The sequence below is a fragment of the Ostrinia furnacalis genome, unplaced genomic scaffold (assembly GCF_004193835.3).
Source record: "Ostrinia furnacalis isolate ACB-3 unplaced genomic scaffold, ASM419383v2 OfSCF0940, whole genome shotgun sequence".
NCBI classification, from domain to species: Eukaryota; Metazoa; Arthropoda; class Insecta; order Lepidoptera; family Crambidae; genus Ostrinia; species Ostrinia furnacalis.
This window is the reverse complement of record NW_021131179.1, coordinates 311-16,090: the sequence shown is the minus strand read 5'-3', so window position 1 is coordinate 16,090 and position 15,780 is coordinate 311. Positions and strand designations below refer to the sequence as shown.

At 35.6% G+C, this 15,780-nt stretch overlaps 1 protein-coding gene across 6 annotated transcripts in view; it reads right to left on the bottom strand.

Moving 5' to 3' along the window:
• icln (chloride nucleotide-sensitive channel icln) overlaps nt 1-14,626 on the bottom strand; it is a 33,464-nt gene extending 18,838 nt beyond the window's left edge. The window contains exons 1-6 of one of the 6 annotated variants that reach the window (XM_028301547.1): nt 14,305-14,626; nt 13,782-13,922; nt 12,787-12,876; nt 11,778-11,908; nt 7,272-7,379; nt 6,105-6,206 (exon numbers count right to left, since the gene is read on the bottom strand). In XM_028301547.1, coding sequence (XP_028157348.1) covers nt 6,175-6,206; nt 7,272-7,379; nt 11,778-11,908; nt 12,787-12,876; nt 13,782-13,922; nt 14,305-14,426 — 624 coding nt within the window. In that variant the 5' untranslated portion in view covers nt 14,427-14,626 and the 3' untranslated portion in view covers nt 6,105-6,174. Of the gene's footprint in view, nt 1-6,104; nt 6,207-7,271; nt 7,380-8,845; nt 8,977-9,453; nt 9,544-10,116; nt 10,258-11,777; nt 11,909-12,786; nt 12,877-13,781; nt 13,923-14,304 lie in introns of those variants that run through there. The other 5 variants (XM_028301544.1, XM_028301546.1, XM_028301542.1 and 2 more) reach the window with 5 other exon arrangements.
• Nucleotides 14,627-15,780: the final 1,154 nt, after the last annotated feature.

Sequence of the window (15,780 nt, the reverse complement as noted above, 5' to 3'; positions counted from 1 at the left end):
GCCTCCTACTAGGTGGACCGACGATCTCGTAAAGGTCGCGGGAAGAGCCTGGATGCGGGCAGCGCAGGACCGTGCATTGTGGAAAACCTTGGGGGAGGCCTTTGTCCAGCAGTGGACGTCATTTGGCTGAAACGAATCCGAGCGTCATTATTGTAGTGTGCGTGTGCACTCATGGATGCGTGTACCGAAACCACATAACATTCAAACATTAGCGGAAGAATGGTGGGGCGCGTCTTCATGGATGAAACAATCTTTACACCTATATCTGTATTGTGATGACTGATTTACCCTGTCACCAATGTTCCATTAAAAAACCTTAAACAGTCCACTTTCTAATCAAAATATCCTGAACCAGCTTCATAGACGCAATTTATTATCATCTATTAAAAAAATTGTCATTTAAAAAAAAACAGTGCGATTCACGCACAGTTACCTAATAGAGTGTTGGTTTGTTGAGATATATTCTAATAAAATAATTGTGATAAATACTACTTTGTTGCTTACTTGTCCTGAAGCAGTGGTAGGTATAATTTGTTCAAGAAATAAAATGCCCAAGTCACATATTGATATGGTTTATTTATTAAAGTTGCAGAATCTACACATACAAATTCTATGCTAGTTACAGGCTTTTGAGCGTCCATCAAACGGATACAAATGACATCCTAAATGTTTCTTACCAAGTGAAAAATATTCTTTATTATACAGCCATTGCAAAAAGAAGCATTTATTATGACTAGTCATCTAGTAAGTTATGTACTAGCTTTGAAACTTCATAACGATGTAATTTTGTAATGTTTATATCGCAAAATTATTACAAAAATATCGTCAATATACATACATCAAAGTACAAAATATACGGACAATCTTTAACCGTTAACGCCCGCTGCTTTGATTCAGAGGTCAGTACAGTCAGCGTTCGTAACACCTAAAGTACTATAATATTATTCTGTTTAATGGCATCAATGGTGCGTATTTGAAACACAAAAAGAACGCAACACGTCTTAGGCCCCGTTTTTTTATTCATAGTTAAAATAACAAATTGTTAAATTTTGCTACTACAGGTTAAATATTAACAAAATGTAAACTAATAGTTAAAAATGTATTAAAAGTCAAGCTATAGATGACCCACGCTGAACTGTCCCGCCAAACTCAATGACAGGGGGGCGCTACCATCGTTCAACTATATGGTTTCCAACATGGCAAAAATCTGAACCAGCGATCCGGTATTGACGGTGGCGCCCCACTGTCAATGTCATCGACAGGACAGTCCAGTATTTTGGAACTATATTCATCGTTAGAAAAACATTTTTTTCTGATATTTAACCACTTGTCATTTGACATTTGTCAAATTTGACTATTGATTATTTTAACTACGAATCAAAAAACTGGGCCTTAGAGCTGTCAACTTTTTGGCCACTTTAACCAAGCCGTCGCCAAAATAAAAGAAGAAGAAAGAAAAGAGTGTCACGAACTAATTTATTTTGACACTGACTGTACCTGCAGAAATTTTTGTAAAGTTGTTATACTTTAGGCCTATCATTCTGCGAGTTATGAGCCCCAGCCCCTGCCAATTGTTTGGCAATTCTGCTTTCTGGTTACCTTGATTCCTACAGATCTTTGATCAAAAAGTCCGAAATATTTATGGACAAATTGAATACACAATAACTGTTGAATATTGACCATTCAAAGCAGCGGGCGTCAAGTAGGTATAATTTCAGTATACGGCACTATCAAAGTCACTATTTCATTTTTATAAAATTTACCCAAAAATCTAACAATTTTCTTGGAATGTTATACATTTTAAAAGCACATTCAACACATCCAATTTTTCAAGAGTAACAAACAATGTTGTTATTTTGAATGCTCGAATATTAACTTATTTATGCAGAATAAAACTGTCAACTCAGCAACATAACCACAACATTTAATTTTATACAAACACTAACATCGATGACATTAAGTGGACTTATCTAGAACTATTTTAGGTATACAGCGTGTTCATAAGATCCTAAGTCCTAACAAATACATAAGGTACCGATCTGTATTATAAAACAACACACAAAACGCATACATTCAACCTTATGCATTCAAGAATGTTAATCTAAAAATTGCAATGAAACAAACATTTTGAACGGCGTTTCATAATTGAATGATCAAACGAACTTACCAAGTGAAGTTCGATCTAAATTATCCTGTTTTCGCCGAAGAGATTTATTTTACCATGTAGTACCCCTGTACGACAACCCAATCCGCACACAATATTCAGCGTAGTAGTATTAAAAAACAAAAGAGCGGGCAACCCCACCCCTACCACGCTGTGGGCTCGGTGTCCGAGCGGTCTCATTATATTTAGAGAAGAGANATAAAAGCAAAATCAGAACAATTTTTTGTTGTTATTCTTGTTTCTAGCATGTTTCTAGGTTATAAAGCAATAAAAATAAGCTATGCATAACCCGTGCGCAAAAATACTGTAGACAGTTGTTATAGATCGTTTCATCCACGAAGACCCGCCCCACCAATTTTTGGCCGAGGGAAGCGCGGGGTGCGGGGAGTTTGATCCGAGCGGCATTATTGTAGTGTGCGTGTGCACTCATGGATGGTTTAGCGTGTACCGATAACACTCAAACATTAGCAGAAGAAAGGTGGGGCGCGTCTTCGTGGATGAAACGATCTTTACCTGTTTATTGTTATTTGCGAGGACTGTCGTCATCAATTTTCCATTACATAACCTGATACAGTCCACTTTCTAATCAAAATATATCCTGAACTAGCTTCATAAACGCAATTTTCAGTGCGACATACGCACAATTACTCTATCAAGTGTTGCTACAAAGGTATAATTTAAACATAAAATTAAAAGGCACAAGTCACATATTGATATGGTTTATTTATTAAAGTTGCAGAATCTACACATCATACAAATTCTATGCTAGTTACAGGCTTTTGAGCATCCATCAATAGGATATAAAATAAATGACATCCTGAATGTTTCTTACCAGGTGAAAAATATTCTTTATTATACAGCCATTGCAAAAAGAAGCATTTATTATGACTAGTCATCTAGTAAATTATGTACTAGCTTTGAAACTTCATAACGATGCAATTTTGTAATGTTTATATCGCAAAATTATTACAAAAATATCGTCAATATACATACATCAAAGTACAAAATATACGGACAATCTTTAATTGTTACCGCCCGTTGCTTTGATTCAGAGGTCAGTAAGTATAGTCAGCGTAAAATAGTTCATGACACCCAAAGCACTATAATATTATTCTGTTTAATGGCTTCAATGGTGCGTATTTGAAGCACTGGGTAGCCAAAAAGTTGGCAACACGTCTTTGAGCTGTAACTTTTTGGCCACTTTGGGTGTCATAAACTATTTGATGCTGACTGTAGAAATCTTTGAAAATTACGACGTTTTGTTTTAATATTTTGTGCTTTTCCTTCTACGAGCTATGAGCCCCACCCACTGCCACTTGTTTGGCAATTCTGCGGGCTACTATTTCGGTTACTTTGGTTCTCCTAAGGACCTCCTCATAATGATTTGATCAAAAAGTCTGAAATATTTATGGGTAAATTGAATACACATTAACTGTAGAATATTGACAACTGACCATTCAAAGTAGCGGGCGTTAGGTAATACAATTTCAGTATACGGCACTATCAGTCACAAATCACATTTCATTTTTATAACATTTACCCAAAAAAACAACAATATTCTCGGAATGTTACACATTTTATAAGCACATTCAACACATCCAATTTTTCAAGAGTAACAAACACTGTTGTTATTTTGAATGCTCGAATATTAACTTATTTATGCAGAACAAAACTGTCAACTCAGCAACATAACCACAACATTTAATTTTATACAAACACTAACATCGATGACATTAAGTGGACTTAACTAGAATTATTTTAGGTATACAGCGTGTTCATAATTATGATCCTAAGTCCTAACAAATACATAAGGTACCGATCTGTATTATAAAACAACACACAAAACACATTCAACCTTATGAATTCAAGAAATGTCTAAAAATTGCAATGAAAAAACAATTTTGAACGGCGTTTTATAATAGCAATTTTTAAATCTTAGCAAAAATAACATTTGCCATGATGAGAGATTTTGACACTATTGTGGAGATTCAAAATGCAAAGTAAGCTTCTGTGCAATGAAAAAAGAAGTAAAATAAAAATAACAACTAAGATAGTCGGTACTTAACATTATCCTATATTTTTAGTTATTTTTTAGTATGTATACAGGTAAGTATTATTAAGAAGATTCGGAACTTGCTTGTGTACTAAACGGTAGGTATTGGTCAAGGATTAGTTGAACAAAGAGATAGTAAAGAAACAGAATGTTCAATTATTAACGAAAAAAATGTGGGATGTCCATAATGTATAATGTGGCGTAGAATCAACCTTTTTTTAGAAGCTGATTAAAATCCGGTTGTACTAATATTAACTATTACTTATTGTTAGTTAATCTATAATTAAATTGTGTAAAATAATCATAGGTAAATAACAATTTTGATATATTTTGTGCGTATGTAGTAACTTATTAGACTGATAATAATTCTTTAAAATGTGTTTAATAGATAACAATCCACGAAAAAATTTGTAGTCAAAAATATTGTTTAAAAAGTATATTCATTGAGTACAAAGTGTGTTTATTAATAACTATAGTAGTATAATTAATTATCAGTATCAACATGCTGTTTAGATTATTCACAAACTTTATTCATTTACTAAATTGACATCATTCGAGATAGCTAACTTTAAATCAATTAGGTATACAGAAAAACGAAAAACCATGAGAATAACAAAAATATTGTATAGCCCCATAAAGTATGTTCACACAGCGTGCCTAGGTGCCTACATACCTTTATCGATATTTGCCTAATATTAGGAAAGATTGTTTGGATACAAATGACAAAACAATATTAGAAGCTTGAAACAAAAACTTTTATAAAAACTTCATTTGAAAGTAGGTATGTACCGACCGAGTTTTTTGCCCAGTGTTTTTTCTGTATCTATTAACATAGATTCTTTGGTCATATTCAAGAGGTCTAATACTATATGTAAACAATTTAATTTAGTGAAAATAGGCGATAGAGAGGATTTGATTTAAAAATAAACAATATGAGAAAGTTAAAAGCACTGCCTCAAGCCAATGTGTAGTTTACTGTCTTTTGTGTTTTCATTCCTCTAGTCAGTAACATTAATTTAAAAATACCATCAATACTTCTGAGTAAAATAAGACCCCCCGCAAGTCGGCCAATAGTTTGGTCGACTTCCAATTTTTATGAAGAATCGGCCGATCCCAAATCGGTGTAATGTGCGCACTTCCATACATGTTCATACTGATTACCCGACCAAACTATCGGCCGACTAAATCCGTTTTCTGCGGAGTGTCTAAGTCAAAATGGCGTCAAAAAACTTGTGTACATAAATAAAGTATAGGTCTATTCCACTTTCATCACCTGGATTGGATCACCCAGGTGATGCAAAGCAGATTCCAGGCGACACTGGTGTCCCTTGATCACCTATGGATAATATCACCTCGGTGATCAAAATGGTCTTTTTTATGTATAACAAGGCAGGTATTTGACCACAATCGCATCTGGTGTTAAGTGAGATGCAGTCTAGGATGGTACATAATTGCCCTGTAAGGGTCAGGGCTGAAAAGGCCCGGATAATAGTGTTCAGGAAAGACAGCAGAAGGCAGTGAATTCCAGTCCTAGTGACTACATTATAAAAGAGTCATCGAAGCGCTTAGTGCGAGCTGGTGGAATGTCGACAATGTAGGGATGGTACGCTAACCTGCGTCTGGTTCCTCGGTGATGGAAGGACTTCTTATCCAAGGGTTATTAAATCTAGGTGATCAAAGTGGAATAGACCAAAGTATACTAAAGTCCGGTCGCCGAGTACGTAGAATTTCGTCCAATGACCCCAAGCTACCACACACACACACTCCCTGCGGGCGCCCGTCGCACAGTCGCGACAGCAATGTAATTACGCGCGAGCGATAAGGATGGGTAGCTTGGGGTCATTGGACGAAATTCTACATGCTCGGCGACCGGACTTTAGTTGAATTAGTACCGGATTGTGAGGCTTCGGTTCCAGCAGGTCTACAGGCCGCATAGGAGGTTGCGGTTGACGTCGTATCACTCCTCCTCAATTTCGGCGTCCTCACCGTCTGGGGAAACGATAAATAATTTTGACATTACACAATGCGCCATCAAACTAAGCAAAGGTACTAATACTATGGATACCAGATATCCGAAATAATAAACATAGGTATAGTTACAGATTGATATTTTAATTCTTCTGATTTATAGCTATTAATTAATCCTTCAAGGCCCGCGAATCTAGACACAATAGATAATCAATTGTTATGACATTAATGAATGCCGTCTGGGACTCAAGCCGTTAAAACAAAATCAAAAGTACTCGAGTGGGCAGGCCTCCCACTAGGTGGACCGACGATCTTGTGAAGGTCACAGGAAGAGCTTGGATACAGGCAGCGTAGGACCGTTCGTTGTGGAAATCCTTGGGGGAGGCCTTTGTCCAGCAGTGGATGACATTTGGCTGAAACGAATGAACGAACGAAAATAAAATCAGTTTTTACATCATTTTCTGCATGAGACATGTTGTTAAGCTTCACCTAATTTGGTCAATGTGCTTAATGCGAGTTTAGAATAAACATCATTGCTAGTGTCATAAAAATCTGAAGATTTTAATTTTTGAAAGTATCCGTTAGGGACACTAATCTGGCGTATATTTCATGTAATTTTTTACGCAGTCGCTAGCGATGTCGTTTAATGTAAACTCGCACTAAATATACACAGGAGCGGCGTAGCTTGAGTTGTCAATCTATACTAAGTGACTTTTAAAATCAATTAATTAATTAAAATCAGTGACTTTTAGGGATGAAACAAGATACTATTGAGGTATCGATACTTTTACTCGATACAGTATCAGTCCGCAAGTATCGATACTTACTCATTATCGATTGAATAGTATCGATGCTTACTCGTATCGAATCGTTTTTGGAAAATGTTGAGTAAAAACCGTAACAACTATTGGTTTTCTTTATTAATAAGCACAAAATCCTAAGAATTATGTAAAAGAGTCTTGTTTTGTTTTTGGGAAGTATTACAAAAACTTTTTTTTTTCTTTATTTAGGAAACAAACAACATGAGTTGAAACATTGTAAACTCGTATCGTTTCATCCCTAGTGACTTGTCCTTGCGGTACTTACCGACGTGGTTGGCGCCGTTGGAGTCGACTCTAAGTTGTCGCAGGCGCGCGGCCGCCTCGTCCTCCGCCAAGTCCTCTTCTTCCGCGTCCTCGAACTCCTCGTCACCAGCTGAGGAATATTAAGCGTTAGTTAATTAAACATCTTTAAAGCAGAAGATTTCTTTGGTTGAATGTTCACAATTCTGCGAGCTATGTCGGTCACTTTGGTTCTCCTGCGGATCTCCTCATTTCTGATTCGATCACGCAGGGAAACTCCAAGCATGGCCCGCTCCATCGCCCTTTGGGTGACCTTGAGCCTTCTTATGAGGCCCATAGCACGGTAATAATATCATACAGTATTGTAACTTCATATAAACCGACGAAACGCGAGCTTTCCTTCGAATTTCAAATCTCGGGACGTGGTCGAAATCCAAAAGTTAGGGGTGTCGCGAATGTGCCGAACGGACGTCGATGGCCTAGTGTTGAAAATGACTAAGGTGATTGAATTTGACTGACCGTCATTTACGATCTTTGTCAAAAACTAGTCACTAACTGTCAGAAATTGTCATTTTCAGTCAGTTTGATTTGAAATGAAAATTTATACAATAGTATAAAACCAGCTTTTGCCAACGATTTCGCCCGCCTGAAATTAAAGTAACAGGTCATTAAGTACTCATTATGATTAGTAGATTCAAAATTATTTTAGTATATTTTTTTAAATTAAATCTACTAATCACAAAACAACACGCATTTTTATCCTATTCCATTCACAAAGTATTTTGTTTGTCTAAATAAAAAAAAATTACAACCACAAAACTAGATAGAAATTCTAAGTAGACAGATGTAATTTTATTAGAATGGGTACTGTAGGTAAGCAGCCCTATCGCATGTTGTCATACCGTGACGTACCGCGGGGCTGTTGACATTTTTTTCAAAAAAATGGCCGAGTTGGAATACTGTATAGATAGTATTACCGTGCCCATAGTAAGCGACCACGTTTCAGATCCATAAATCAACACTGGCAACACACACTGCTCGAAGACTTTTGTCTTGAGACACTGTGGTATTGCGGACGTGAGTATATTGCGTAGCTTCCCGAACGCTGCCCAGCCGAGTTGGATTCTTGCGTGGGCAGGCCTCCTACTAGCTAGGTGGACCGACGATCTCGTAAAGGTCGCGGGAAGAGCCTGGATGCGGGCAGCGCAAGACCGTGCATTGTGGAAAACCTTGGAGGAGGCCTTTGTCCAGCAGTGTACGTCATTTGGCTGAAACGACGAATGTTCACAATTTACTGAACTGATTTTAGAAAGTGTGCAACAGTAACATACTTATGAAGATTTGTTTATCCTAAAAAAGTAATGCGGTGCTCATCAACAGCCCTTTACAGTCCACTGCTGGACTATGAGCCTCCTCCACTATAGTGGAGGGTTTTGCCATAATCCCCACGCTTGGCAGGCGGGTTGGAGATCGCAGTTTAAAAGATTGATGTTTGTCAGAGAGCGCTGCTGCCCGTTCTCTGTTTGATGTGTAGTCCCTAAGTCGCCTCTTACGACACCCGCGGGAAGAGTAGGGGTTGGTGACTAATGCGGTCCTCACCATCGTCAAAGTCCTCCCCGTCCATATAAGGGTCGTCGTCGTCCACGTCGGCCGGGTCGGGGTGCAGCGCCTGCCCTTGGCTCATGGCCGCATACATCGGCTGCAAGTCGTGCTCGCTGCTCGGCACGAAGCTGGGAGATTAATTTATTTTATTTTAATTACACAGGTTTAATCTCTTATTACGTAATTAAATTGTTACAAAGAAAACACTGCTCACAAAAGGTGATGGGAGAAAACAGGTTATAAGCTAGCCTAGAATACAATATGGCACAATAGATTGACTTAATTATCATCAAAATGAAATGGGTTTGAACCGATTTCTGATCACAAACCATATCATTTTGTTGTCTATAATCGACGATGATTACATCGCCATCATCATAGACCAGCAGACCTCCTATCCTTGGACAAATAAACCAAATAATGGTTTATCCGTCCAAGCCCCTATTTAAAAACCGTCAAATTTTACTTAATGTAGCTTAGATTTGAATGCATTGATATTTCTTCCCTCAGCTATTGGATATGGAGTAATTTTATATGGAAATTCAAAAAAACATCTTTTAATCAATATATTTACAGACAAATAAGATGCTTTAATTAATTCCTACCGGAGTTGTGTGATTGGCTGATCCTCAGCATCAAAGTCATCGTCATCATCGTTGGCATCACCGCTTCCTGCCTGTGCCAGTTCTGGTAACCTACAACAATCAATATCATTAGTTAATTTATTGTTTGGAAACCAGTTAAATGATTATCCCAACTAATATTATAAATGCGAAAGTAACTCTGTCTGTCTGTCTGTTACGCTTTCCCGCTTAAACCTCGCAACCGATTTTGATGAAATTTGGCATAGAGATAGTTTGAGTCCCGGGAAAGAACATAGGATAGTTTTTATCCCGGTTTTTGAAACAGGGACGCGCGCGATAAAGTTTTTCTGTGACAGACAAAATTCCACGCGGGCGAAGCCGCGGGCGGAAAGCTAGTAATAATATCAAACCATCATTAAGAAAAATCTAATATACATTACTGGCTGTTAAAGTAAATAAATATTCGAACAAAGATAAAGCTTTGTTGAGTAATTCTTGTAACACTACAATTCGAAAGATACGAAAATCTTACTTTAACTTTAACAAAGTCAGATATCTGTCAAATTCTATACAAAAAACACTGGTATATTATTGTGTTACGTTGCGTTATAAAGTTACGTTTAGAGTAAGTTCGTGCAACTCAGCCTTATTAGATAGCATTAAACATTTTCCATATCCACATACCTCAGTTCGTAATTGAGCACCATGTATAGAGCAGGCGACGGATCTCTCTGTATAGCGTGGAGCGATATGCTCGGATACAGCAGGTTGATAGACGGTGCGGGGCCTCCGGTCGGCCTTACACCTCCACCCCAGACTACATTGCTGAAATGGCAATTTTTATAGTTGTAAAATATAATCAAAAGATTTTTCGATATAAAGTAGAAAAAGTAGAAAGAATATTGTTAACTTATAGGAATGATAGCCATGGCTAACTATTGATTGACATGCTAAAAGCATATCTACTAGCATAAAAGACACTGAATTTTAACACTTATGAATTTACTTAAGATTTGTAATATTCCACCTAGAGTCTTTGTGCTTAATTTTTAAGCTTTGTAATTTTGTTTCATTTTTATATTTGGGCCGCTTTTGGTATTTAGACACTGAATTTTAACACTTAAGTATTTACTTGTAAAATATGTATATTAAGTATGTATTTACAAAAAAATATATATATTTAAGTATGTATATGTCACCGTAAGATTATAAACATTGTTTGATTACAATCTATCTCGTGAGATTGTAAACTGTCGAAAAATTGTGAACCGTAACATATGATTGCAATTTAATGCATTATTTTTCGCTTTATTGTAATCTATCGATGGGAAGCGGTCAAATTGTGATCTCAGGCGCTGATTGGTTGAACGTTATGTGCCCCCCGCCGCCCCGGCACTCGCCATATTTGTTTGTTATTTGGTTTGTTGTTAAATGTAAACTATGTGTTTTTGTGATTATAAATTAATTTCGTGTTAAAAATAACATATCTATGTATAGAATTAGTTATGTAAAATTATTGTGGACGTAAAAAAAACTGTGATAAACCAACGAATGCGAAGTGCTAGTTTCCGAACATAACGTAAATTACATAAATTTTTCGTGTTTTAATATTTGTATGCGTGTGAACTTAAGTGATCTCATTGAATACTATTTGCCATGTCGGATATTGAGCCTGGTCAACAAAATACCTCTGAAAAAACAGGTATTGTTAATCCGAACGAATTTACCATAGAGTTACAAAAATATGTATTACAGTGTGCATAATGAAAATAGTAAAAAATTAGAATGGACAAATCAAAGAATACAAAGTATAATAAAATTGTTAGATAAGTAGGTACAGCATAATTAAATCTCAAGGTTAGAGGACAAAATGATTGATTTTTTATAAGTTTTTTTTTTATAATTTCCCAATTTCAGTTCGAGTTTGAGGACAAAATAACCGTTTTTGTGTTTGATTTTATTTTTTGTTACACGACAAAATATTTTTTATAAGTGTTTTTTTTAATATTTCCAATTTTATTTTATGTTTAAAGACAAAATAATTGTTACCTACTAAGNTGTTAACAGTGAACCAATGTAGAACCTGTGAGAGTGTGTTATTAATATCGTCAAAATTTACATTACCTCTATCAACTTTGAAAATGAGAGATGTGTCATCAGCAAATAACACAATATCACACAGATCTTTTACAAATTGTTATTATTTATGTAAAACTATGTGTAAACAAACAATGTACTTACTGATAAGTTATGTTTTTGTTGATTAGTTAAGTTAGTAAGAATAATGGATGGCTCAATAAAAATATTTATGATTTTGATGCAAGCGATTTGATAAGATTCCTCACCATCGTCAAAGTCCTCCCCGTCCATATAAGGGTCGTCATCGTCCACGTCGGCCGGGTCGGGGTGCAGCGCCTGGCCTTGGCTCATGGCCGCATACATCGGCTGCAAGTCGTGCTCGCTGCTTGGCACAAAGCTACAGGAGTACGAGAGAAGACAGGTTATACAGGGTGGAAACGATAAGTGATCTCACTCGATTATTTCTAAACTATACCAGGCCTGTTCATCTCCGCAAGTTTACATCGCAAACAAAACACGCACGATGGCCCACCTACAGGATACTATTCCACAAGGCCTCACATACGAGCGAACATTGACTCACGCACGCATATTCTTGTGTATGATGGAAGAAAATAAAGAAAATGGTGTACTAAATACTGTGCAGTATTTAACTGCCTAAATAATAATAAAAACACAGAATGTACTTTTTTAAGTTGCCTCAAGACACTGAGAGGTAAATAAGTAGTTAATATTATTCATGATAATTCATGCTAAATCATGTATTTCCTCCGCCATTTTCCGCAGTTTGGCACCTCACGTCACATCATTTTACCGAAGTCAGCCCTATAGCTTCGGCGCAGTGCCGATCACTGACGTTTGGCAACAAAATGGTGCTTGACTCTTGAGACAGGCTAAATTACACCATATTGTTAATGACATTGAGCATAAATTTTTTAAATACCTTCGCGAAGTAAAACTTCTGTACGTAGTACTTATATTATTCTGAGACTATACAAGATATTCAAAAACTGGTTACAGATCCTGAAAGTGCTTCATGAACTCTTTCAAACAGTACCCATAATAGGTTACAGAATAAACTGGAGCTGTCCGAAAATTCAATGTTTCCAGCTTCCATACTAAATTTATGCCAGACACACAATATTAGAAGTGTATTTTTTTTTAATAATAAACTCTTAAAATAAACTCGTAATTCTCGTAAATTGTATTCTTATTTAAAATTATTCATGGAAAACATAATATAAAAAACAGCTACAAAATATTTTAAATAGTTACCGAAGTTGTGTGATTGGCTGGTCCTCAGCATCAAAGTCATCGTCATCATCGTTTGCATCACCGGTTCCTGCCTGTGCAAGTTCTGGTAACCTACAACAATCAATATCATTAGTTAATTTATTGTTTGGAAAGCAGTTAAATGATAAATAATAACACTGGTCAACACTGGTTTTGCCACACGAACTTTGATAGCTAATTTTGTTTTATCAATCTACCCTCATTATTAAAACACAGTTGTCATATGTCAATAAGCCTCATCTTTGTTGTGATACGGTAATACTCATAACTAGCACTACGGCAGTAAATTAACAGAAACGCTTACAAGTAAATCGTTATAAAAAAAATTGTCGTTGAATTTGAACACTTTTTTGGATTTATTAACCCTGTGAACATGTCGAGGAAGTGTAATAATGATCCTAACTCTTTTTACCAGGGCATTATGGAGCCCAATTATGTTCGCAGATTACTGCTGGACAATTAAAAGGGACCAACCAGAAGCTAAATATATCAAGAAAATCTTAGATTATTAAGTCATTTATAAAAAAATAAGATTTTGATATACGAGATCTGTGTTTTTTCTTAATATTTTAAATTATTCAATATAATAAAATCCTTGTCTAGCAATTTTTTTTAACTGTTTATTTTTTCTTACAATCACCAATTAAAGTAAAAAATATCACAAAAGTCCGTGTGGCACGATAAAGTTAAAATTTTGTTGACCAGTGTAATTAATATCCAGCTGTTAAAAGTAAATAAATATTCTAACAAAGATAAAGCTTTGTAGAGTAATTCTTGTAACACTACAATTCCTAACTTTCCACAATAAAGATACGAAAATCTTACTTTAACTTTAACAAAATCAGAAATCTGTCAAACTCCATACAAAAAACACTGGTATATTATTGTGTTACGTTGCGTTATAAAGTTACGTTTAGAGTAAGTTCGTACAACTCAGCCTTATTAGACAGCATTAAATATTTTCCATAACCGCATACCTCAGTTCGTAATTGAGCACCATGTATAGAGCAGGCGACGGATCTCTCTGTATAGCGTGGAGCGATATGCTCGGATACAGCAGGTTGATAGACGGTGCGGGGCCTCCGGTCGGCCTAACACCTCCACCCCAGACTACATTGCTGAAATGGCATTTTTATAGTTGTAAAATAGAATTAAAGTTGTTGAGTAAAGGATTTTTAGATACAAAGTAGAAAAAGTAGAAGGAACATTGTTAACATAAATGAAAGCCATGGCTCCCTATATTAACATGCTGGAAGCATACTGGCATAAAATACACTTTATTATAATACTAATTTACCTGCAAGATTTTAACATACCAAATAGTCTTTGATAAATTAACTGTTGTGTGCGAAAATAAGTAACTACAACTACCTAACTGCAGATAATATTTTTATATCATGATCGTTATTATGGAATTTGTATCACCTTCGAATACCTTGAACATGCACGTGCTAAAGCTTCCGGGATTTAGAATATACTTTAAATAAATAGGCGACTTACTGTTCTGTAATGTACAAAGTAGCTGTGCCCAGCTCTTGGTTATTCACGAGGAGTTTGGTTGATGGTGTTTGGAAGAGGATCCCATCAACCGGCGCAGTAAAATTTGACGATATCACGACCATTGTGGCAACAAATTAAAAATAATGATGGTGCCCTGGCAAGTGACAGAGAATCACAATCTCAGCACTTTAGTGGAAGTTTCCAACGCAGGCGTGCAAAATAAATAATGCAATCAAGGAAATAATTATAAATTCGAGCAAACGCACATTCTACCGAAACGAACGAAAGAATAGCAAATAGCGTTTTGTTATTTGACAAGACAACTAGTACAAACAAAAATCAACAACGCGTAAAAATGTTGGAGATTGAAAATTTATACAAAAGGAGTATATAAAATAATATTAAATATTACCTTTCATGTATATTTTAAGGAAATTTATATAAAACTAAACTAAATAACATTTTAAACTTATTCATGGACATATTTTTTAAGGTGCATTAATTAAACGCATTCATCAAATAATAAAAAAACAAATAGCCAATCATGAGATAGTCAAATTTTCTAGTAACCAATCAAATGGTACAACCATTTATGAACGAACCAATGGGAAACAGGGTGGTTTTTTAATATGTTGCCCTATTTTTCAACTCTACGCAAATGAGTGGACTTTTGTACATTTTAGAAACGTTTTATTGGCATCAATTAGCTATAATTATTATTAATATGCACCGCCACATGACTGGGGATTGCGCGCGCAGTGAGCCAGAAATCCAGAATCGTAATAACCAAAGCAAACAAAGGTATCTTACTTACATTACACCTTTGCTTTGGTCGTTGATAAGTATAAAGTTGCGATAACGCGTAATAAATAATCAATGAATGAGAAGAAGTGGCGAGAGGAATCTATATGAAATGGTATCGTTCTATTTTTGGTATCAAATTAATATTTTTTTCTTTTTTTATCAATAAGTGGAGGGAATTTTATTTTTTATGATGCAACATTATCCACAAAAAAAGTATACTTGTCAAAGTCACTCATCGACCGACCGTCTGTTCCTGTTCAGTTTTTTTGCCAAAAATGTCAATAATCGTATTGTTTTGTACGGATCGTATTAGATTTTATTATTTTTATGAATAAAATTATTACAGTACAAGCATAAAGTAATTTGATATGGAACAATCAGATATTAGTAGTATTATTCAATGTATAGATCTAAGTATAGAAGTCATAGATAGTGCTGATAAATGCTATAGTGAACTGCAGCCTTGTGATGTTAGTGTTCTTCTTTCAAGAAAATTATTAATTAATACTGAAGAAAAGTTTGATTTATCTGGTTTAATGTTTTCAAACACTTTATTTTGTATGTGGCGTTGAAATTTAAAGAGATTTTATTATGTTTTGCAAGTTTTAATATTTTTTTATTCATCATGAAGCCAGTCGAAATTAACTTTTTTATTGATGTTTTAGCCATTCA